Here is a 26,197-nt window from a genome sequence, read left to right on the forward strand (position 1 = left end):
TTGGATCTTCCTGTGATGAGTTTCCACCCATTGCTTCCTGTCCTAAACTTGGGTGCTCTGGAGAATAAATCAATGTCCTCTTCCCTGTGACAGCTCTTTAAGTATTGGAAGACAACTATCATATTACCCATAAGCCTTCTATTTGTAAAGCTAAACATATTTAATTCCCTTAGCTGTTCATTGTACAATTTAGCCTCAAGTCTCCTTATCATCTTTATTGCTCTTCTTTGCACTCTTTCTAGGGTCCCAGCATCTTTATGTGTCATGGTGACCAGAACTGACTAGAACCAATTACTCACTTCTGTGTAAATTTGTAGGAGACTAGGCTCTGACTCACGTTATCCACCTATTAGGCCAAATAATATGCAGTACCGGTACAATCTAACCTTTTTGTGCAGTTTAATTGACTGAGAGCCTTTCTACTCTTACACCAAAGCATGATGGTACAAAGTCATTTGACAACATATTTTCTTTGCAGTGTCCCCATGATGTTGTCATCTTATTGTTCCCAACCCGTGAGACTGGTTTAAGTAATCTGTAGATGTATTAGTGTTTAAAGTATCCATCTGGTATTTTACCTTGCCAAGTTTTATCTTGGACTGATTTTATGGAATTTTTGTTTGTTCGATTATTGTGAACTATCCAGTCATTGAAAATCAGGCACATACAAGTTTAACAGATGATGATAATGATGATTTAGCATTTCTCTTCTTAATTTATCACAACTGAAAACGTAAAAAAATGTTAAGCTATTGTGGGAGTAAATCCTCACACTGATAGAAAGGCAAAAAGCCATTGGGTAAATCATATCAAAGTACCGGTTGACTTGCCTTCTCCCCACCAACTACACTGAAGGGTGGGAGAAAGAAAAATAAGAATTGCTTTGAATTTGTTGTAAATAAAGCTCACATCTGAAAGCCAGAGTATTTGTCAGAATTCTTGTGGTGTTGTCCTAATAAATCTTATTAAACAGGTATTGAATTTGATGCTTGTTTGTTTTGCAGTCCTGATTGCTCCTTCAGAGTTCTGACACCTTGAAGGAAATAAAGTGAATGACAGTGATTGGGAACAAAGGCAATAGAGACAAGATATAGATTGGCAGTGAGGACAGTCAATTTCATGCCAGTCTAACTTTCTGCTGAGTATGTAGGTGGTGAAAAGTTCAGCTCAGCAATGGGGAAAATCCTTGAGCTTTAAGCAAGTTACTGCAGTATTTTCTGAGTTTCAATCCCACATTGGCAACATACGGTAATACTACAGGACTGTTGTGATCCTTACCCAGATAATTTGAAATTTTAAAAGATTATTCAAATATTCAAGTATGAAAAATATTTCAGGACAAAAGGCCTTCCAGATCTGAATGGGGAAATACTTCTTCCTGATCAAATTAGGATCAAATCAAATTAGGTCTGACTCGAGAAAGCACTCAACATCATTCATAAATGTTTTTAATAATTGAGAGAATTGGATTTTTCCCCCTCAACTGTTCCATAAAATTTAGTCAGGGCTTTGATGGAAAATTTCTGACTGGGTTATTCTAGTCTGAAAAGAACAATTACCAACTCTTTCCCTCACACTTGACACAAACATTTTAAAAGACATTTCTTCTTTCTGGATTTATTTCCTACAGCATTGTTAATGTTATATATTGTAGCAATATCTACTTTTCCTGGTATAATTGGATCAGATTCTGAATCAAATAATCTAAATCCATTTATTTATTTATTATTTATTGGTTTCTGTCTTAGCATTTGTGTTTATAGAAGCAACAAATAGTGCAAGCCATCTATAGTACTGTAATTATAAGCGAAGTAGGATATCACACTGCCATTACAGCTTTATCACTAGACAGGAACACAAGCTTCAAAGTAAAAATGGAGTACTGATTCTTACTTGTACAATTTTAAAGCCTCTGATATTCTGCCAGAGGTCAAAGTAGGTGAGGAAAATGACATAAAACAGGTTTGGCACCTAAACCATTGCCACCAATAGGACTTATGAAGTGGCTAGATTGCAGCAGGTGTGTCTTGACAACACAGAGAAATTACAATATTGCCTCCTTTCCGACCTCATAAAATCAGCATTCAAAAAGCAAAACATGATGGAAAACAGTTCAAAAATCCTACGCAGATTGGCCTTCTTTCTTAACCCAACCTAACATGCTAGGTTATTGTGAGGACCAAGGGTGGGGAAGGGAAGGATACCAATTGTTTTCCCTTGAGCTCTAGGCAGGAAATCCAATTAAAAAGGTAGTAAACATAAAAGTAATAAAGATTCAAGACAGAGACCTTTCTAACTCTAGGCAGTTTAATATCTAATATTCTTTCTGTTACTTTTCAAAACATATATACAGTATTATTCTCAATGCAAACAAATCAAATCATATTCTCTCGGCCTTTTTCTTTCCCATCTAAAGCTCAGTTCATCTGTTCTGCTGGGGAGAATTCTGGCAAAACATGATATAATGACTAGGGTTTTTCATAAATATGCCCAGTAAGGAAACTTTGTTTGAAATGATACTAAGGTGTTTTCTCCTGAGGCAGCCCATTAGCCTGAGTCCTTTCTGAATATGGGGCCTTCTCCTGAACATTAAAGTCCTGGCCCCATCTGTTTCAACCTAAAACTGAAAACCATATTGATACCGAATTCTTCTGTCACCTGATAAAGCACATTCATTAATCTGTGGAAAGGCAAATGTTAGAACATGCAGCATGGCCGTGTCTTACTGAAATTAATATGTTGAAAGAAAGGAACATTACCGTGCAGTGCAGGAGTTTCTCATTAGATGAACCCAGTGACAGAGTTCAACTACCAGCAGAGGCGGACTGCCTCTTTATGAGATAGTTCATGGGTGACTTGCAAAGTGACTTACCTTATTCCTCTTAATTTAAACAACAGAGCAAAATAGCCCGCTTACACAAGACGGCCCTTTTTCCTGGCCCATCATCAATCTCCTCCACACATGCAATACACTGCTAAATTTTCATTCCAAACACAAAGTCTTGTATGGGCCAGAACCTGGTATGACTGCTTCCTTACGAGCTACCCATCCACTGACTGTTGGTTTTTTTTTCATAATAAAAAGTGGGCTGAACGTTGCATAAAAAAATAAACAATAGTTGCAGCCAGTCTTTCAGTATAAAATATTTCCAAGCTGTCATACAGCATAAGACAAGAAGAAAAATAAGCAGCATTAAAAATGAAGGGGTATTAAATTGCCACTTTAAGTCAAGAGGCAAGGAAAAAGAAAATAGGAATGAAGATGTAATGGACCGTGATCCTATTAGGAGAAAAAGAAAATATCTGAATACATTTTAGGATAAGAAGAACTCAGAAAGAAAAATAGGAAGAATTAGCTAAGAAATGAAGCCTGCCATAAAAGAAAACAGATTAAGGGATGTAAGCTATTTGTATGTGTTCCCTATTTGAATGAATGAATAAATAAATAAATCATTGTTCCTGAATAAATGTGCTCCATAAAAACATTTCTGAGGCTTAAAAAGTATATCTGGGTCCCATTTTCCTACTCACTGGGCGCTCAGTCAGCTCCACGGGGCAGTCAAGGAGATGGCAGACAAGCCTCTTCAAAATGAGAATTCTATACTTGAGGGAACTGACAGCCTTAAGAGACATTTGCCTCTTCTAAAGCCAATCTTGGTATATATACAAATGGATACTTGGAGTTACCATTTTCCCAAAAACCCAGAACCTAACAGGCAAGGAGCCAGAGTAGTTTTTAAAAGCACTATGAACTGATCCCAGTTAGTGGTATATCATTTCTGTTTTGAATTATTGCTACTTTCTAAGCAGCCTTAAAAGACAGCAGCCCATGCAGGAGTATTTTATTTATTTATTATTTATTTATTTAGATTTATATACCGCCCTTTCCCGAAGGACTCAGGGCGGTTTACAGGATATTTAAAAGAAAATCAATACAAAAGCTAAAAACAATTTAAAAAGATTACATCATTCCCTGAGAAAAAATAAAAACCCCAGTTGAAGTTAAAAAATTCTCAGCCTGGGCCAGAGAGCTCGAAGAGCCAGGTCTTCAGGTCCCGGCGGAATGAACGGAGGTCAGGGGCAGTCCTAATCTCCGCGGGCAGCTGGTTCCAAAGGGCAGGCACACCCACTGAGAAGGCCCTACCCCTGGGTGTTACCCGCTGGCAATCTTTAACCGGCGGCACCCTGAGAAGACCCTCCCTGTGGGAGCGCACTGGACAAAGGGAGCTTGATGTTGGTGTTCCCTCAGATATCCCGGACCCTCGCCATTTAGGGCTTTATAGGTCATCACCAGCATCTTGAATCTCACCCGAAGGGCAACCGGAAGCCAATGCAGCTCGCGGAGTAGAGGTGTTACATGGGAGTATCGGGAAACCCCCATCACAACTCGCGCGGCCGCATTCTGCACCAGCTGAAGCCTCCGAGTGCTCCTCAAGGGCAGCCCCATGTAGAGAGTGTTGCAGTAGTCTAAACGGGAGGTCACGAGCGCATGAGTGACTGTGCGTAGGGCATCTCGGTCCAGATAGGGTCGCAACTGGCGCACCAGGCGAACCTGGGCAAAAGCCCCCCTGGTCACGGCTCCTATGTGATCTTCAAAATTGAGCCGTGAATCCAGGAGGACGCCCAAGTTGCGAGCCCTATCAACGGGGGGTAACACCTCACCCCCCATCGTTAGAGATGGAATAATCTGGTTGACCCAAGATGCCGGTATGCACAGCCACTCAGTCTTGGCAGGATTGAGACGAAGCCTGTTTCTCCCCATCCAGACCCGGACCGCTTCCAGGCAATGGGACATCATGGCGAGGGCATCACTGGGTTGGTTCGGGGTGGAGAAAAAAAGTTGGGTATCATCAGCATACTGATGATACCCCACCTCGAAACCACGAATGATCTCACCCAGCGGCTTCATATAGATGTTGAACAGGAGAGGCGAGAGAACCGACCCCTGAGGAACTCCACAAATGAGAGGCCTCGGGGCGGACCTCTGCTCTCCCGTCAACACCGACTGCGAGCGGCCCAGGAGATAGGAGGAGAACCACCGCAAAACAGTGCCTCCCACTCCCAACCCCCTGAGACACCGCAGTAGGATACCATGGTCGATGGTATCGAAAGCCGCTGAGAGATCTAATAGGACTAGGACAGAGGAACAACCCCTGTCCCGAGCCCGCTAGAGATCATTCACCAGCGCGACCAATGCCATCTGCGTGCTGTGCCCAGGCCTGAAACCTGATTGGTACGGGTCCAGATAATCAGTTTCATCCAGGAACAGAGGAAGCTGATGCGCCACCACACTCTCAACAACCTTCGCCAGAAAGCGAAGGTTGGAGACCGGACGATAGTTATTTAAAACAGCCGGGTCCAGGACAGGCTTCTTGAGGAGGGGTCTCACCACCACCTCCTTCAGGGAGACGGGGAAGACACCCTCCTTCAAGGAAGCAGTTATTACTGCCTGGAACCAGCCTCGTGTCTCCTCCCGAGCCGCATAAACCAGCCAGGAGGGGCACGGGTCCAACAAACAAGTGGTGGAGCTCAGCCTCCTCATCATCCTGTCCACATCATCAGGGGAAACAGGATCAAACTCAGTCCAGATAACATGCTCAAGACTGTCCGATTCCTCCATGTCAGACTCTGCCCAGTCAGAGTCCAAACCGGCCCGGATCTGAGCGATTTTGTCTGTCAGATGATGACTAAACTCCTTGGCCCATCCCTGCAAGGGATCCTCCCTCACCTCCTGGTTAAGAAGGGAGCAGGTCACCCTAAACAGGGCGGCCGGGCGATTATCTGCGGACGCGATGAGGGCAGCAAAGTAATTAGCCTTCGCCGTCCTCATCGCCGCAAGATAAGACCTTATAAAGATTCTTAACTGCAATCGGTCAGATTCGGATCGGGTGGATCTCCAACAGCTCTCTAGACCCCGTTTCTGACGCTTCATCTCCTGGAGCTCCACAGAAAACCATGGAGCCCAACGGGATCTGCGCTGGGTCAGGGGTCGCAAGGGTACAACACAGTCGAGTGCTTCAGTGGCCGCCCTATCCCAAGCATCAACTAAGGCATCAACTGGGCTGTGAGTGAGGGCGATGGGTATAGACCCAAGTGCCATCTGGAACCGTTCCGGGTCCATTAGGTGCCTGGGGCGGAACCACCTGGTCGGTTCCGCAGCCCAGAAGTGGGGGGTAGCATAACGGAAGACCAGCCACAGGAGATAATGGTCGGACCATGACAGGGGAACAATGACTGGTGAACCCCCTCCCAGATCATCCAACCACTGTCCGGACAGGAACACCAGGTCGAGAGTGTGACCCCCCACATGAGTCGGGCCCTGAATTACTTGGGTCAGGCCCATGGATGTCATGGAAGCCATGAACTCCTGAGCTAACTCCGACGAACCTCCCAGTGAAGGCAGGTTGAAGTCACCCAGCACCATAAGCCTGGGGAACTCCACCGCCAACCCTGAGAGGGTGTCGAGCAGCTTGGGCAGGGCTGTTGCTACACAGCTGGGCGCCAGGTATGTGAGCAACAAGCTCATCTGAACCCGAGGGCCACATCTCAGGAGGAGGGTCTCACTCCTGCCAGTCTGGACAATGGTGGTCTCCCGCGGACATAAAGTCTCCCTGATAACCACCACCACCCCTCCACCCCTACCCTGAGCCCGTGGCCGCTGTAGCACACGGAAACCTGGGGGGCATAACTCGGTCAGAGGGACCCCTCCCTCCGAGCCCATCCAAGTTTCCGTAATGCACGCCAGATCCGCGCATTCCTCCTCGATCAAGTCACGAACGAGGGGAGCCTTGTTAACAACGGATCTGGCGTTAAAATAAACCAGCCTAAGCTCAGGGACCTGATCACCCTCACCCCCGGGCAAGAGGGTGCTAACCGGAGGGTCGGAGCGCGCCACCGCTTGAAGACAGCGGGGGCGTGATCCCAGATGTTGATATGGCCCTCCGTGCAACCACCTGCTGCCATTCCCTATCGTCGTGGGGATTTGCAGCCCCACCCCAGCACACACAGAACCAGCAGTCTCCACCCCCAACCCAATCTTGCCGGGACCCTTCATAGGCCCAGACTGAGTACCAATTAAAAATTCCCTCCTCACCCTACTGTCCCTCCCCTTCCCTAACCCTTTAAAATACCTAGCTAAAAAATGTATCAGGGGCCTCTTAATATGTCTCCACCAGAGGCCCCTAGTTAAGCCCAGTAGATAGAAGTAATCTGATCTGGGAATTATTTCACTATGGATAAGTTTAACCAGGTTCTTCTTTGAAAGGAGGGGTTCACAACAGGCACACCAGTCTCACCTGGTGAACCATGTTCTTGATACTTGAGATCCCTGTGACCAAGGGGGATCTTTGCTTACATCTAGACTGCAGACTGATCCTTTTTAGCATTCATCTGCAACAGACTGCTGATATATCTTTCCTGGACAGGCAAATCATCTAGCAACATATCTATTATTTTTAGGACTGAGTTTCAATTTACTGGTCTTCATTCATTCATAACATCAGATTAATGATTTTCTGAATGAGATGTAATCCCCTGGATTTGATGTAGAAATTCTCTGAGTTACTCTGATTGATGACATTTCCTAGAACAGAATGGTGCAACCTAGCTGAAGAAGCAAAAAATGATGTGATGTCTTGCTTGTGCTCCTTCTGTGGTGGCTATTTATTTACATTTTAACAAAATGGGAAAACCTTCATTGATGTAGTATGTATGTATTTTTGCAGTTCATCATCTGTGAAATGGATACTATTTCACAGATGGCTATTTTGAATTATTCCTTCTGTGAACTTGTTTAGAAAAACAGTTTTCTATTTTGAGCTCAGATACCCATTTCTGCCTTGTAATCATAATCATAATAGTAAAGTTGGAAGGGACCTTGGAGGTCATCTTGTCCAACCCCCTGCTCAGGCAGGAAACCCTATACCATTTCAGACAAATGGCTGTCCAGTCTCTTCTTAAAAACATCCAGTGTTGGAGCATTCACACCTTCTGGAGGCAGGTTGTTCCACTGGTTAATTGTTCTAACTGTCAGGAAGTTTCTCCTTAGTTCTAGGTTGCTTCTCTCCTTGACTAGTTTCCATCCGTTGCTTCTTGTCCTGCTTTCAGGTGCTTTGGAGAATAGCTTGACTCCCTCTTCTTTGTGGCAGCCCCTGAGATATTGGAACACTGCTATCATGTCACCCCTAGTCCTTCTCTTCATTAAACTAGACATACCTAATTCCAGCAGCCGTTCTTTATATGTTTTAGCCTCCAGTCCCCTAATCATCTTTGTTGGTCTTCTCTGTATACTTTCCAGAGTCTCAACATCTTTTTTACATCATGGTGACCAAAACTGGATGCAGTATTCCAAGTGTGGCCTTACCAAGGCATTGTAAAGTGGTATTAATACTTCACCTAATCTTGATTCTATCCCTCTGTTAATGCAGCCTAGCACTGTGTTGGCTTTTTTGGCAGCTGCAGCACACTGCTGGCTCATATTTAAGTGATTGTCCACTAGGACTCCGAGATCCCTCTGACAGTTACTACTATTGAGCAAGGTATCCCCTATACTATACCTGTACATTTGGTTTTTCTTGCCTAAATGTAGAACCTTACTTTTTTCACCATTGAATTTAATTTTGTTAGATAGCACCCAGTGTTCAAATCTTTCAAGATCCTCCTGTATCTTAAGCCTGTCTTCTGGAGTATTGGCTATTCCTGCCAGCTTGGTGTCGTCTGCAAATTTGATGAGTTCCCCATCTATCCCCTCATCCAAATCATTGATGAACATGTTGAAGAGCACTGGGCCCAGAACAGAGCCCTGGGGCACCCCACTACACACTTCCCTCCATGTAGATGCGGTTCCATTGAGGATCACACGCTGAGTATGGCCAGTCAGCCAGCTACAAATCCATCTGGTGGTGATGCTGTGTAACCCACATTTTTCTATCTTATCAAGTAGTAGGTTGTGATCTACTTTATCAAATACCTTACTGAAGTCCAAATAAATTATATCCACAGCATTCCTCTGATCCACTTATTTTGTCACTTGGTCAAAGAATGCAATAAGATTTGTCTGGCATGGTCTGTTTTTGACAAACCCATGTTGGCTTTTAGTAATGATTTTGTTTGCCTCTAGGTGCTCGCTGATTCATGGTTTGATTATCTTTTCCAGAATCTTTCCAGGTATTGAGGTCAGGCTGATAGGTCTATAATTTCCTGGATCCATTTTTTCCCCTTTTTTAAGATGGGAACTACATCAGCTCTTTTCCAGTCCTCTGGTAGTTTCCCAGTGCTCCAGGATCTTTGAAAGATATAGTTCAGTGGTTCTGAGATCACATCTGCCAGTTCCTTGAGAACCTTGGGGTGTAATCCATCTGGTCCTGGTGATTTGAAGTCTTCTAGGCTGGACAGGTGCTCACTTACCATTTTCTTGCCTATCTTAACTTGTGTTTCTATTCTGTTTTTTATGGCACTATTTTTGATAGGTTGGTCTGTTTTTTCCCTTTGTGTAAAGACAGATGCAAAAAATGAGTAAATAGTTCTGCTTTCTCCCTGTTGCTTGTCACCTTCTTGCCACTTTCCCCCACTAATGGACCAATCATTTCCTTTACTGTTTTTTTTTACATGTTGAAAGAAGTCTTTTTTGTTATTTTTGACTTTGGTCACAAGCCTTAGTTCATTTTGAGCCTTAGCTTTCCTCAGTTAGTCTTTGCAGGCTTGGGCTATTTGCTGATATTCTGACTTAGTTATGTGCCCCTCTTTCCATTTTGTATACTTGTCCTTTTTATCTTTCAATTTATCAGAGAGTTCTTTATGCAGCCATGCTGGTTTCTTTTGAGAGCTGTTATTTTTCCTCTTTGTTGGTATTGTACTAGACTGGGCCTTTATTATCTCACTTTTCAAAATTCCCCAAGCTTCTTGAGTTGTTTTCCCCTTGAGGATTCTCATCTATGGAATCCTTCCCAAGCTCTAAGTTTATTGAAATTAGCTCTCTTAAAGTCCAAGACTCTAGTTTGGCTGTGTTCTATTGCTTGTGCTTCCATAATGTTGAATTCCAATATAGCATGATCACTTCCTCCCAAGGTTCCTGTGGCTTCAACACCTTGTATCATTTCATTTGTTTTTGTAAACTATCATTTGTATTTGGCATATTAGGCAAGTCATTTTTCTGTTAACTTCTCCATTGAACCTTTTTGTTTTGGAATTAGTCATGTCATTATGATAGTCATTATAACCAGGCAAATGTTCTTGTTGCTGTAGGAGAATATACATATCATCAAAATTCCCAAAATTCCCCCAATATGTTGGGGCCTTCTTCGAGTCTAAATCTGTGCTATCTATGTCAAGTGCTTAAAAATATGTAGATTGGTATAAAGTCTATCTGCTTTACTTTGCATTTTGTAAGGAATATTTCCAGTCCAGTAGATATGTCAGCACACCCAGGTGCTGTCAGCTTCCTCCATAGTAATTCACCCAGACCCACCTCAGTAGGGATCCTGAAGCCCAGATTTAGAAAAAGCCTTTAAAGATTCATGGCAACATATCAGGCACAACAACATCACAATGGATTGCTCAGAATAGTTTCTTTATTGCTGCTCCCCCATAATCAGGAATCTTGACAGATTAAAGTGAAAAATTATCAGATAAGTCCCAAGAAGGTTTAGGGAGGACGCCTTCTGGGCCTCTTTCTACAAACCAAGGACTCCAAGGCTGATCTGGCTCCTTAGGAAAAAGCCCCTCCCTCTTGCATTTCAGTGGTTGATTCAACCATACAACCTATTCCACTGTGCCTAGAAAGCAACTCACAACCAACACAGGTGTTAAAACAGCTTTCACGTGATCTTAGTATTTTAGATTATTAAGCTGGTTCTTGTATTTTGCATCAGTTGGAAAATATTATTATTATGCTGGAATGTAGTCCGGAATCCCAAGATGGAAGGGTTGCTTCCCAGAGAACAAAGAGGGAGCAGACCTTTGGAAGGTCTGGTAGGCAGGAAGAAGAGGGCAAAGATGGACCATTCCTAGAAATTCATAGAGTACATATATAGTTTAGGCAGACAGTTGTTTTAGTGTGGCAAGATTGTTTCTGTAGATGAGGAATAAAGAATAAAGAAACTACTCAGAAATAACTCCCTGTATCATTCTTGGTTTTGGGGGCCTGACATATGGACAATTTAAGGATAGCTTCACGTGGTAATAATTACCCTTGTCACAACAAGACAACTGTATAACACACTACAACTTTACCTGGGAACCCACCGACACCTGAGGATAAAGGAGCATTCCCAGACACTCTGCATCTGTTCATTCAGGAAGAATGTAATATATTCCAGAATGGCAGACCTTCAGTCTTTTGAGTCCAGATTCCTATTGGTTAAGAACATTGTATTTTGCCTGGTCTAATTTTAGCAATCTAGCCTTTTTTATTTTTTGAAAGATGTGTTTTTAATTTTTGATTTAACTTTAAACATATCAATGTTATTCTTTTTTATATTTTATATTTTTAAATTGTTATAAACCAGCTTTCTTTTTCTATTAAGGAACGCAGTGCATTCAGTAATAAAATGAATGCATGAATTTAGGGTACTGACTTCTTTCTTAGACATTGGCAGCAAAGAACAGTAAAGCACTTAGGTATAATATGGGTATTGTAGCATTCTCCAGTCTAAAGCTCCTAACAGATTTTATGCAAGTATTAAATAGTGTAGCAGACAAAATTGATTCAATTGGTTCTAGTAACAGGTGGATTATTCTGTTCATACACTTTCCCATCACTGTAAACTGTTACTCTTCCTCTCTGCCATGTGTACCAGTGAGCCTTCCTTCAAATGGTCCTTGCCCTCAGATTCCTCCTTCTGCTATATCAGCTTCTCATCATCTTGCTCAATGCTCATGTGCATGGACCCAGACATTTCCCCCAAATAAACTGGAAAAGCAGCTTATCCTACTCTTTAGCCTACAATCTATCATGCTAATAAGGTTTTCTGCTTCAGGGAACACCCATCTTAGACTTTAATATTCTCCCAACTACATTCATATTTCATGTCCATTAGTAGTCAAAGGATCTTCTGAAAGAGCACAGAACATGGAAGAAACAGGTACAGCTCTGTTCTGTCTGGCCTTAGTTGCATTGAACAGCTCCTAAATCTTCTTCATTAGACTCCTACAGTTTGCATAAAAGGCAGTAATAACTGCATTGACCAATGAACACAAGAAAAACCTCAAGTACCACACCAGTGTCATACGTTCATTACACCCCTTGAAATATCACAAAGTTCACCAAACAGGACTTATTTCAATACAGGCTTCAAGATCAACCATTTTTCTCTTCTTTTGTTTTATTAATATGCTTCCAGAGCAATGCTGACATTAATTACACATACAATCAATCTGGAATTGAGACTGGTAGCCAACTATCATGAGAATCAGTGGCATAACACATGCCAGTGATAGGAGTTATTGGATGGCAAGGCTTGTAATGTGGAGATGAATCTCAGTATGTTTTATGTTTCTAGGCTCACTAAATGTGGTGTGTAGAATTATATAGGCATTTGAAGGATCAAGATTCTTAGCTCAACTGTGGAGGTGTGTTAGTTGATGTGTATACATGAGCTTGTGGGCTAATGCTAAGTTTACTGAGCAGATTGTGGGTGTTGTCTTGATTACAAATGCAGATTGACTATTGAGACTTTAGATTTAAGAGCTGCATTGGGAAATATTACCTCTTTTTTCTTTGTTTTCCAGCTCCCTCACCTGATCCTCTCTTTAAATCTTTTCATCCTGGCCTGGAACTTTTTTGATGTCTGGATGAAAAGAACTGTTATAAGCCCTGCTCTCAACCAAATGAAGAGAATAGGGTTGACCCACTTGATTATCAACAGCTTGCCTTTCATGTTGAAAGCCCGAATTACTCAAGATGATTATTCAAGAACCAAAACCACAATGAAAAATGTCATCAAATGCTCCCAAGCTGCTAAAATGATTATTCTCAGAGATTGAAATTCCACCCAAACACAAACAAGTTGAAACCATAACCATAGTTTAACACTGTTTATGACTAAGGAACTCTGTATAGAACAGGGGTGTCAAACTGCTGGCCCATGAGCCAAATGCGTCATGGCAAATCTGCACCCACCCTATTTCCGGCAATGGAAAAAAATAGTCACAATATGTTACGACACATCATGTGACATTGCATGTTTGACACCCCTGGTATAGAAGCTATCATTGCTCTCAAATAATGATTTTTGGAGTACTTAACAGCTTCATGTAGCTGATTTGACAATGAGAAAAGTAATTTTCTGGAATTTATTATTAACTCATCAGGTCATAAAAAGCACAAAGAGCATTTGAATCTGTCCCATTGCCCTCATGATTATAAAACAGATGGGGGCGTTTAAATAAGGAAAAGAACATAAGATGATTGGGTACTCCCCAAATGCAAGGGAAATTAATCTGATTGGGTATCTTTCACATTGTATTTAATTTAAATTTAGAAGAGCGCTACTGTGCATGTTAATACATATAGCAGTGCAAATCTGTCAATTAGGTGCGAATCTGTTACAGTTTTGCAAATTATATCACAGTATGTAGTAGAATAATTATAGTAAAAGAAATCTTACCTGCCACGCCTCAACTTTCTTGATATCTGCACATGACCCATTGGCAAATAGCCCTTTCCCAGGAATGCAAGTGTATATATCCTGCAAAGCATGAGCAATGGAATATACTGCCAAGTACACATTATAAGATATCCGCAGATGGGTATAATCCATGTATGGTGTTTCCACACTAGTGATGTTCTCCTGTCCTGTACATGGGGGACGGAATGAAGCTGTACCATTTCCAACTCTAGTGCCTTCTTCAGGGCCTTTGTGGAAAAAACCTGGGAAATTTTTGTTTCCTTCTGGTAAGTAGCAATTAAATGTCTCCTCCCAAAACTCTTTGATAAATCCATTATTAGCAGACTTCTTAGGGTTTACCTTCTGCAGAAAGTTACGAAAGCCAGGAATCTGTCCTGCCTTAAGAGCAAATCCAATGGTGCCCCCCATGACATGAAAGAATTGTGGCATAGCTATCAATGATGAGCTGGCCCAGGCTTCACTTGCCAGCCAAATCCTGCCAGTGATGTTCCGTGTGACAATCTCTTTGATCAACGGTTCTAGGTCAGGTGCACTGGAGAACACAACAATCACCTTGGCAGTGGAATTCTGGATGACTTTCACCACCTGTTGGATCTGATCCTTAGGCAAGTACTGGGCAATGAGCTCACTGAAGTCAATGCAGATGTTTCTCTCCTCTGTTTCTTCCCTGAACTTTTCAATACCTGGCCGTCCATAATTGTCATCTGCTGCAATGGTACCCACCCAATTCCATCGGAAGTACTCTACAATGTCAGCCATAGCAGTGGCCTGGTGCTCATCATTGGGTATCGTGCGCAGGAAAGACTTGTACTCGTTCCTGTTGCTCAAGAGCCTACTGGATGAAGCATAGCTAACCTAGAAAAGGAAAGAGGGCAATAAATTCTAATTCAACACTTTTAAGCAAAAACTATTCTGAAACATTTCACACAGACTGTGACCCCCGTGAACATATCCCTAATTAAAGAAGGAAAAATGTATCTGCAGGGCAGTTTACAGGTGAATAAGAAGTTGCTCACAGATGCAGTGGTACCCATGGGCAGCATGTTGCCAATTTCTGCCTCAGAAAGATCACCTTAAACAAAAAGTTCAAGACTCTTTAATAGGTGAACTAACAAGCCAAAAAGAGATGTCGACTGGAATACCCATTCTATAACCATTACATTTTAAAACCTAGTTGCGATTATGTGTCTTTATCAATCCATCCACTGGATTAACGACAACCAAATGTTACTCCTGAGGAAAGACACTCCATAATTTGAGAAAGATAAAGTGTACTCCTATCACCCTGAAAAATGACCTTCAAATGGGAGAAGTGTTCCCTCAATCAGACGGTAAACCATTTACGCTTTTTTATTGGTAAATTTGTAATTCATGGTATGATATTTTTCGTTTCAGAGCAGACCTTCAAGTGGGCTCTAATCATACTGTGTCTCATTTATCCCAGAATTTTTCTTCTACCAGTTAAGTTGCTACACCATCTCACTTCATCATCTCCATTATATCAGGGGGTTGGCTTGGATCAGTGAAAGAGAAAGTAGTATTTAGAAATGATGGCCAGACAATTTCTATATTCCTCAGCCAATCCAGAACTTTGAGAATATCCCCAATATACAGTATAAGAAAATTTCCAATCACCTCTAGAAGTAACAACTGTGAGTTTTCAAATCTGTATTTATTTTAGGAATTTTGGCAGATTCAGATAGATTAATAATAGGTATACTATTTGGAAGTGCAGAAGACTTAAGAAATGGCCTTGAAGGAACATGAGGAAGAGCTGCTAGCAAGGTAATGGTCAGATTAAGAGGACTTGAGTGTGGGCCAAGAAAACAGTTTGAAGAAATGTCTGGGACAGACCCCTTCCTAGTTCACACAAGGATCTAGTGAGGGATGGGGAAAGCACATTCAGACTGGCAAGATTCATTTACTATAGCTTCTACAATAAAAGTAGTTCTGACTCATACTTGGTATTTTACTCTGGTCTTCCTTTTTGGACTGACAGGGCGATATGGCTTTTCCAAAGACTCATTTGGCCTAAGATTGTCCTGCAAAGTCCTTTATACAGTCAGTACTTGATGGGACTTGATAGTATCGAGATACAAAAAGGTATATTGACATCAGTGACATGGAGCAAATATGTAGAGGGAGAACAGAAAATCTTTTTAAAGAACTAGAGAAATTGGGCTGAATTTGAATTTCTGGGGAAAAAATCTGAAATTCAGAGTTAAATAATCACCTGCTTAGGGCAAAAAAATGAAAGATATGAAAAAGTTATTCTAGATTATTTATTTGAATTTATTGGATGGGACTATCACTATCACAATAGATTGTTCTTTGAGTTCAGGCAGATAATGGTCTTTGATTTTGAGGTCATGCATTTAAAAGCTGAGCAGCATCCAAACTAGTTTAGTCACAATCAGTAAACAGAATAACAGAGTTGGAAAGAACTTGGAGATCTTCTAGTCCAACTCATTGCTCATTGCTATACTATTCCAGACAAGTGTCTGTCAAGTCTCTTCTTAAAAGCTTCCAGTGATGGAGCATCCACAATTTTTGAAGGCAAGCTGTTCCACTGTTTGATTGTTCTCACTGTCAGGAAATTTCTCCTTAGTTCTAGGTTGCTTCTCTCCTTGATTAGTTTCCATCCGTTGCTTCTTGTTTTGCCTTCTGGTGCTTTGGAAAGTAGGTTGACTCTCTCTTCTTTGTGGCAGCCCCTCAAATATTAGAACACTGCTATCACGTCATCTCTAGTCCTTCTTTTCACTAGATTAGACATATCCAATTCCTAATCAAATAATAAATACTTAATACCCAATCAAACTAGCTTGTTAAAAAGGTCAAAACAGCAGCCACAGCAATAAATATTTAAAGGATATTAAAGAAAACCAATGTCCAGATAGAATCATATGTCATCATGGTTGTTACATTCTGAATCAGAGTTCAACAGGAAGCTGCAAAATTAATTGCTATGGCTGATAGAAATACACAGTGTGCATTATGCTATTTAATATGGGCATAAGAAAATAAAGAGGTTATAGAGAAATTATCCTATGATTATAATGGTTTGTAGAGCTGCCTCTTTGAACCTAGGGGCTATTCAGACATATAGGCAAAGACTGCTGGAATGATCTGTTGAATACTGTTGGTGCTCATAATTGGAAAAGAGATATTTATCCTTTTAAAAAGGGGGAGATGTGGAAATGTTATACTAGCTCTTTAAGACTTTATATTATATGTTGTGAGATTGACTGAAGAGATGATGAAAGGTGACATAGCAACAGTAGAAACATTTTGTAATTAACAAGCTCACCTACTCAAGAGCATCCTATTTCTAACAAAGGACAGTGACAACATATGCTCACCTGAGGTATATAAAAGAGACCCAGAAGATTGGCAACTGCAGTGGAAATCCCAGAGCCTGTTGCTCCCACCACTGCAATTGTTGAGGGAATATGATCTGAGCAATTGCAAAACTCATCCAGATTCAGAGAGTCAATCTTGTTTTGGGCTACAAAACTCAGTGTGGCTTCCAGAGCTTTAGACACTGTGTTGCAGGTGTCAAAAATGCTGTATCCAAGAGTCATATTGGGAAGAAGAGTTGGGCTGTTATTAATCTCTTCAATGGCAAAGATCATTGCCTGCAACCAGCGAAAACCCCGGAAGTTATACCTACAAAAAAGGAAGAAAAATCAAAATAAGCACAATGTTTCATATAGAGGCAGAGGAGAGAAACGGGAAAATATGTTGTTTCTAAGTAAATGGAAGAGCACTTCCAAAGAGAAATGTAACTACATATTTCAAAATAATTAACCAAAAATAGGGCCAGTTCACATAGGCATCATTACAAATCACAGTGACAATTGTTGTGATATTGTGCAAATGATGCAATTTACATCAGTTGCATTATGTCAATAAAATGATATAAATTACAGACTGCATGTCATTTGAGCAATGAGGTAATAATGCACCAAACATAATTTGAACCCTTGGTCCTCCCATGGACAACCAAGGAGCTGTACCACATACATTACACAACAAAGCCCTGCTGGATCAGAACAATGGGCATTTTGGACAGTGGCAAGTGCTCTCTCTCTCTCCCTCCCTCCCTCCCTCCCTCCCTCTTTTTTTTAATTCCATTTATATCCCGCCCTTCTCCGAAGACTCAGGGCGGCTTACAAGCTTAGCAGTAGCCTTCATTCTATGTATATGCATGCTTGTTAGGGCTTTCACACACACCCCAAGCGGCATTATTACAAAGTCAGCTTTCCCCACTGACACAATTTAACAGCATATCCTTATTAACTAAAAGGTAAACCAGTTATTGCATTTCACAGTCTAGAATGTTGTGCCAAGAAACTGTTCTTATTCATATGACATTTTTCAGAAATAAGTATTTAATATTTATATGACAGCCCACTTTCTGGGCAATCCATGAGGTATTACATGAGATATTATTGGAATATTAAGGCCCATTTTGTCAAAAATTCTGTGTCACCTAATGACCAGCCAAATGATGCAGGAAGCTCATAAGCACAATAGAGGAATTTCATCCAGGGTTGCCCACAGAATTGACATTATATGGCAACCTGCCTGTAATTTAGGAGGTAATATATGACCATCAAAATTAGTAACTAACATAAATTTATCTAATTTTCTTTTAAAAACTTCTAAGCAAAAATGTGACTGTTGTCAAAGTATTCCCTTGAGGCAAAGGAGTCCTTGCGGATTTTACTCCACTAGTCATCGCCGACTATAGGAAGCAGCGCTCATCTCTGTTTTAAGGTCATTGAACCAGCACCTCTGAAGACATTTCAGCGATCATTTGGCCAGCATGATGTCACAGAGCACTGTTACCTTCCCACCAAAGTGGTACCTATTTATCTACTCACATTTGTATGCTTTCGAACTGCTAGGTTAGCAGGAGCTAGGTCAAGGATGGGAACTCATCCTGTCACGTGATGCTTGGGTCTCAAACCTAGGCTGCCAGCTTTCCAGCTGACAAGCCCAGCGTCTTAACCACTGAGCCACCCATCCCTTGAGGCATGGTGACTGTCTTCCACTATATATTTATTTTAGGGAATTACAGTTAGGGTTGAATAATCCTTTAGATTCAGTCTCCAAAAGGTGCTTATAGAAGCGTGAGCATAGTAACTGTCTGTAGCTTTTCCTAGGACCGCGTGGTTGCTATGAAACATTGGAAAACTGAAGCCAAATCACTGAAGATCCTTCATTACAATATTAGTAGTTTTATTTTCAATCCTTAGGATTCCTAGCATGGAATTCATAATTTTAAACAAGCAACACATTGGCTTGACACTTTTATTGTATCAGGACTCATAGAAGGAAGATGGTGTGCAGGGAGGATTTTGTGCTCTTCCCAGATTGAAGCAGCAGCTGGGAGGGGACCATCACTGGAGGAAGTGGCTACACTCAGCGCTCTGCTTTTGGGAAAGGAGCTCCTTTAATCCCATCCTTAATTCAAAGGGGTGGACTCTACAGGACTTTTCTCCATTATATCTTCACAACAACCCTGTGAGATCCCGGTCCTGCCTCCCGATTGGACGATTTGGTCCGTACTGGCTCGCCTACTTCCCTGTGAAGATTCGAAAGCCTGTTCAAGAGTTGGATTGGCTAGCCGTCTCAAACGAGGGGCAGGGCTCAAAGCGTGGCGCGAAATGCGAATGTAACGGAAGGGAAGGAGGCAGGAGCTTGTCCGTGGACCCGCCGCCACCACTGCCGCCCGCTCCTCTCCAGCTCCCACCTCACAGGCACCATGCGGCCGACGGCTGGCACCGGTTCCAGGAGAACCCCTTCGACTCCTCGCCATCGCGGTCGATCTGGAGGATCTCCACGCAGGAGCCAGGCCTCTCCCCATCGCTCTGGACTGAGCCGCCCCCCACAAGAAGCACCAGCAGGGCATCGGAGAAGGCGGAGATACCGGCCCGGCTTCCGAGCTTTGCAGGAGATCAGAAAGTATCAAAAAAGTACTAATCTACTTATTGCCAAGCTACCCTTTCATCGTGTGGTGCGGGAGATCTGCCTGAAATATACCCGCGGGGTTGACGTGATGTGGCAGTCCATGGCACTTCTTGCCTTGCAGGAGGCAGCTAAAGCCTTTTTGGTGCATCTTATGGAACATGCCTACCTGTGTACCATCCAAGCCAAGCGGGTCACTCTCCATCCCAGGGACATCCAGTTAGCTCGACGGATCCGTGGCATCGAACAGGGTTTGGGCTAGCTCCTTTCCCCTGTCTTTCCTGTCTGAAGAGGTACTTTAAATGAGGCCCCAAAGCTTCAGGGGAGCACCCTGCAACTGCTTTGGAGGAGAAGACGACCGAATTTACACCGCCTATTCCATGGATTGTGTGTCTCAGCCTGGCCCCTTCCTCTTGCTAGAATTTCCAAAGAGGTTGACCTCTTCTTCCCAGGAAGGACAAGTGTCATACAGTAACCCATGTTTAAAGCTCTTCTGCCGTCTCTGCTTTGAACACAGCCTTGTGCCAACGACGGAGACTGAAAAATTGCTTCCTGTTTAAAATTTGCCCTGTATTTCTCCACATCAGTGTTTAAAATAAAAATCTTATTGTAGCAGCATATTTATACACTGTAACACCGACAACTTTTTTTTAGGTGATTTCTATTTATAATATCTTCTAGTGTCACCTAATTATTGTGCCAAACTTAAGAACTTAAGCAAACAAGCTATTTCATTTCAACCGCAGCTAAGTAATTATAAGATTTTGCAAATCTCTATTGCAGAAATTATCTTAGTCACTGACGGCTTGGACTTCATTAGCTCACATGTAGAGATTAGGGTTTTAATCCAATTTACACAACTTTGCATTTGTTTACATTGAACTGTATTCCCTATTACAAAATTCATTCCTTTAGCCAGGAAATGCCATTAAGGTGCTCTTTACAATCCTTTTTTATTTTTATAAACCTAAAAAACTTATTATCGTTACCTCTGGTTGCATGACAGATTGCTGTACAATTTACTGTGGTTTTGTTTTTATAATATTTGGAGGTTTTCCAGTAGTTAAATGTTTCTAGACAGTTTATAAATTAAAGCATATTTTAAAAAAACCCAAGAAAATAGCACAAGTTCTTTTGTCTATGAAAATGAAGAGGTCTTCACACAGCACCTACAAGGCCATAATGGAAGTGTCAGATGAACATCTCTGGAGAGGCTTTCCACAAAAAAGATTCTACTCATGAAAAGATCCTCTCTTCTCTGATTGGCTCCCTTGCCTCATTTGGTAGAGAAGAGCCACGTGAGGCCACCATGATGATCCAGAGAAGCAAATGTGGAGGGATCTTTTAGGTAACTTAGTCAAGATTTAGAGTTACAGACTAATTGGGGGGGGGGGGAAATGGAAGCCAGAAGCAGACTGTCAGACATGAAGATCATTAATTGTTCTAGTGATGGTAAGGAATCTGTAAGTAATCCCAAATCGTACACCTGATCCTGCAAGGGCAGTTCAGCATTCTCCTCAGCAATGAGAGATTCAGTTCTACTTGTTCCTCCAGCCATGCTAAGATTACACTGTTTTACCCCGTGTAAAACAGATAGTTAAAAATAAATGAGAGGGTCTTTGTTGTGATCCAGTCTGGTATTTAACATCAACCAAAGGCAAAGTGATAAAAAAGCCAGGAATGGTTGAAAAGAACCAAAACAAAAACAAGTGTATGAGGTCAGATGCCTCTTCTTTTCAATCTACTTCATAACTACTCCTGCCTACAATCAAAGCAATAGAAGTGCCTTCTGGGATAAGAATGAAGAATATAACAAACCACTCAGTGGTGGGATTCAAATATGTGAACAACCGGTTCTCTGTGTGGATGCTGCTTCCGGAAGTCCATTCTGGGCCTGGGCAACAAAAAATTAGCTATCGGTTCTGCCAAAGTGGTGCGAACTGGCTGAAATCACTATTAAGAAGCTTTGCTCTTTATTCCAATGGTTAGAGATGCAAGGCTCAAATTACACATGAAGCAGGCTTCCTACTAGTCACCCGCAAAACATAGAATGCCCTCCAATTAGAGGTTTCATGTAGCTGCTTTGTAAGGGTAACCAAACCCCATTGGAGATTCTTTTGTGCTGAATTGAATATTTTATATCAAATGCAATTATATTTTATCTTGTAAGCCACATACTGTTTTGAAAGTCTGCATATATAGTAAAATTCAATAAATAAAAGCCAGAGCTGACTGAAACCGCTAGGGATCGAAAGGGATCAAATAAATACTCCAGCAAAGCCCCTATACAAGGTGTAGGAGACATAATAAGACTTCAGTTCCTTCCCTAAAAGCCTGGAAGCGGCTTTTTTTAAAAAAAAAACACCAAAGAACTATTACCTGGTAGAAATCACAAAACCTTTAAGGTCTCTGTCATGTGAGTCTGGAGGATGAGTGAGTTTGGGGGATTTGATGTGGACTTACCTTATGCATTCGACTGATTCTGGCCTAGATTTCAGATCCTGGTGTTTAGCAGCCACTCCAAAATGAATGGGAAACAATCCTCCAAGAATAATATCTCCTTTCTTCTGTGCCCTTTGATTTGGTCCATAGGCAGAGCTACTCCAAGTAAATGCAAAGAGGATCAAACATAAACTATAAAAAGTCATCGTTCCTCCTTTATACAAAAGGAATTATGTTGCAAATTTCAGACCAGGTACCTAAGAAGCAACATAAGTCTAATAAAATTTAACATATTTTTTCTGTTTGAAACACCGTACACTATGGCTGTGATGGGCAGGCTTGAAGTCCAATAAACCACAGGACAATAATGATAGCTCTGATGTCTCTTCAGTGGACTTCTCCATTGCAATTTATCTGATCCAGCAATTCCTTGCTTCTTCAGTATCACTAGCAGATCATGTAGAAGTCATCTTCAAGGATTCCTAAAACAATATTGAAATGTAAAAAATTCATGTATACAAAGAATCCATAGAATCAATCCCTCCCAAATAGCAGCTGCTCCAGGAATACAAAAGACACATGTAGCTTGAAAATTTACATGGTGTCTTCTTTCTTGCTGTTAGTAAAACGTCAAAATTGCTGTAATAAAGTTCATGGCATATATTTGCACAAATACATCTGAAGACACCTTCAGATCACGAAGTCACAAATTGCATCCTTGTTCTAAAGCTGTTTTAAGTTTTTTTTCTTATAATTATTTTATAAAACATCACATTTGCTTTATATATAGAAATAACCATAAATGACCAACATATTGGTCTTTTTACATTTACCTATAGCAAACAAATAAATTCAGGCATGATACCCCTAAAAATGGTGTCTTAGTTTCAGTATCTATTTTCCCCAAGTGAAAAACAAGCTAAAATACTCCCTGTTTAAAAATAATCAATGATAAATTCCAAATGTGCGTCAAGTTCAAGGAAGATGGTCATTTAGATAAATTATAGCCATTTAAAGAAACTGAGTGATGAATTGTGAACTTATTATAGGACAGTGAGTTTATATAAAGAAATCCATACCAAAATACACAAAGAAAAATAGGTTTTAACACCCACATAGATCCATAACTAATTGCATATTTCATGTTTGACAAAGAAGCTTCCTCTATGCTATAAAACAGTAACTGGATGGATTTTTTCCCTCCATTTACTACCATTAGGGGGAAGAGTAGTAAATTAATATTTATATTGAAAAGGGAAGGAAGGAAAGAAGGAAGGAAGGAAGGAAGGAAGGAAGGAAGGAAGGAAGGAAGGAAGGAAGGAAGTCCCCTACAGAAGTTTTTACTCAATATAAACTCAAATGCATAACTTTCCATTCCTTGCAATTCCAATATATTTTTCAGTTTAATTTCTCATCCCCACATTATGCAAAATTAAATGAAGGAATACAAATGCAAAACATAAGTTATTCTAAAATGTTACTCCTATCTTGTGTTTCCAACTCACACAAACCATCATGTTAGCACTTAGTATTTGTATGTTGGATGAAGTGGTACAGGAAAAAATGGTAGAACCATAGTCAGACAGATTTCTGAATATTTTAAATAGCTCAGACAACAAAGGTGGAAAACTGATTCCTTGGGTTTCCTTGATCTGAAGGACAAATCATCCTCATTCTCCCATTGTCAGATCTGGCAATCACACAAAAGAAGAAAATAGGAATAAGGCCAACCCCAACAAGGGTCTATTGTCTCCATACCTTTAACCGGTCTCCAAAAATCTGAGATAAGGGGGGAAAGAAGAAAATTGAGGGTACCAATGGTTCCTTCACTTATAAGCATTACTTATTACCTACATTAGTCATATAAAAGGACTGCATCTCCTGCTTTCAGCAGAATACCTGTCTTTAAGCCTCACCAAAGGGTGCGCTCTTTCTGTAACTTCAGGGGGGGAAAATCCACTGAGATAACAAATTATAGAAGACAGCACAAACGAAGCGACTAAGAAGTAACTAAGTGGCAGCTAATGAGTCTGGAATAGTTCCTTTGCCAAGTGCAGAAATAGGGAATGCATGTGCCCCCAATGTTTTTTTGTACCACCCACTCTATCAGAAAGACCAAACTCAATAGTAATGCATCTCAGATGCCAAGATATGCTTTAAACATACACTAGGAATGAGTTTGTACCGGGGGGGGAGACTTGTGGCGACCCAATAATACTATATGTCCCCCATAACACTCCAAGGTAGGTCTATGAAGAAAGTCTTCTGCCTAAATGTAGAAAACTATGCAACATGGGGCTGTAATAATCTAACCTTATTGCAGCCTGTACAAGTCGTTATGATGAATAAGTAATATGTGACTTCCCTGGCATACTCCCTAAAGGATGATAATAATTTCAGTCCTATTAACCCAGTAGTCTGATTTTTTCATGGCATACGTAACCTAGTCAGCCACTGTCCCAGTGAAATCCCTTTACCTCATGTTCTGTCAACACACAATCACCGTACCTGGGTCAGAAGTCAGCAGTTTAAAAATTACTGCCATCTCCTTTACTTTCTTTAAAAGGTGCATGGCATCCCACCAAAGGAAACACAATATGCCACAACATCACCAAGCCTTTCTCCATTGGTCATATAGGTAGAATAGTCATGGCTAGACAATTGTGGCTGACCTGTATTTCGGTTCTGTGCTTTCACGCCTTGGCACTGAGTTCAGACATGGAGATCTCTGCTTTTCAGCCACATTTTTTCCCTCCCGTTCTTTTACATGGAGACTCATGTAAAGTGACTGACTGAGGTCAACTGCGTAGGTTTAGCTGCTCCTCCAACCCATTTGACTGGGTGGAATTAGTTCAACCCATGCTTGACCAGGCTCTCTTTGGGGTTAAATTTAACCCACTGGCTTAGACGACTCAATCGACTGACCTTTATTTTTGTTTCGGTACACCCACAACAGCTTGCTGATCCAATTAGGTGTGTTGTGGGAATAATTTGAAGACTGATTTTGGTAAGTATATTTTTTTAAAAAAAACCCAAGCAAGCTTGAAAGGAAGGGAAATATCTACTCTGCTACATCTCTGTGAAGGTGATCTTTCTGCCCAGGTTGGAATGTACAAACACCTGGAGTCACCCTCCAGTAAGCAGCATCAGCAGCTCAGCTCCCTGCCAGGTCCACCACAGTACACGTTCCATCTCCGGGACAACGGTGTGACTTTTGGAGGCTCTATGCCTCATTTAATTCTGCTATTGGCCTAATTGGGTTGGAAAAATGCAGGGGCAGGACTGTGATTAAACACTAGCTTCGTGGTGCTTATTTATGCCATTGGAAAGAGAAGAGTTTAGGGGCTGTTTTTTTTTAGTTTTAAGCATGCGCTTAAGAGTGTTTCTTCAAAGACTGATGCTATCTGCAATGTTATGAATGTTATCACTTCAAATACAAATGTAAGGTGCAGAACTCACACAGAATCTTTGCAAAGTTTTATGGGTGATTCTTATCATGAAATGTTTAATTACTCTCATTCAACTCAGCGTTTTTTGTTTTCACTTCTTGGAATCAATTGTAGCTATTCTGGAAATAACTTTGTTTGATAGGGAGAAATGTTACACAGGGAAATCTAAGCAATGAATTTTGCCATTAGTTCCACACAAACACTACTTTCGCCTCTAGCCAGTCTCCCGCTCTAAGAATGACCTACTTCACAGGATTGCTTAAAGAAACATAATAAAATGGGATATTGGATGTTATAATAGAGAAGGCCAGTTCTTCCTGCTATAATGTCCTACATTCTACAAATGCATCAAAATAATATATTCCAGAAACAGAGTACTACTAAAAGCAAGTTTTTGAAAGAGCCATTATTACATACACCTAGAACAGACATGTCAAACACAAGGCCCAGGGGCCAGATCCGGCCCGTGAAGTGGTTTTATGCAGCCCGTGAAGCCGTCCTGGAAACAGTGAGGGAACGGCCCCCACTGCCTTGGCCCTGGCCCAGAGACCCTCCTTCTGCCAGAGACCCTCAGATCTGTCCCACTCCTGCCCAGGCCCCCATAGGCACCCTTGATGCGAACGATGTAGAGCTGGCCACGCCCACCCAGTAGGCCATACGCACTCTAGCCATGCCCACCCAGTAGGCCACGCCCACCCAGGCCATACC

The 26,197-nt window shown here is 41.4% G+C and overlaps 2 protein-coding genes across 2 annotated transcripts in view; one reads left to right on the forward strand and one right to left on the reverse strand.

Annotated features, from left to right (window-relative positions):
• Positions 1–22,246, reverse strand: part of CASR (calcium sensing receptor) — a gene marked incomplete at both ends in the record, with an annotated part of 41,081 nt that extends 18,835 nt beyond the window's left edge. The window contains 3 exons of the mRNA XM_081321687.1: positions 13,605–14,480; positions 16,985–17,291; positions 22,062–22,246. Of these exons, the coding sequence (XP_081177813.1) occupies positions 13,605–14,480; positions 16,985–17,291; positions 22,062–22,246 (1,368 nt within the window). The remainder of the gene's footprint in view (positions 1–13,604; positions 14,481–16,984; positions 17,292–22,061) is intronic.
• Positions 19,396–19,967, forward strand: LOC308664193 (histone H3-like centromeric protein A; the record flags this gene model as incomplete). The annotated part of the gene is made up of 1 exon (XM_081321221.1): positions 19,396–19,967. One exon carries the CDS (start codon positions 19,396–19,398, stop codon positions 19,858–19,860), a length of 465 nt encoding a protein of 154 aa, XP_081177347.1. The 3' UTR covers positions 19,861–19,967.
• Positions 22,247–26,197: the final 3,951 nt, after the last annotated feature.

This window comes from Vipera berus (assembly GCF_964194415.1).
Source record: "Vipera berus genome assembly, chromosome: 2".
NCBI lineage: Eukaryota > Metazoa > Chordata > Lepidosauria > Squamata > Viperidae > Vipera > Vipera berus.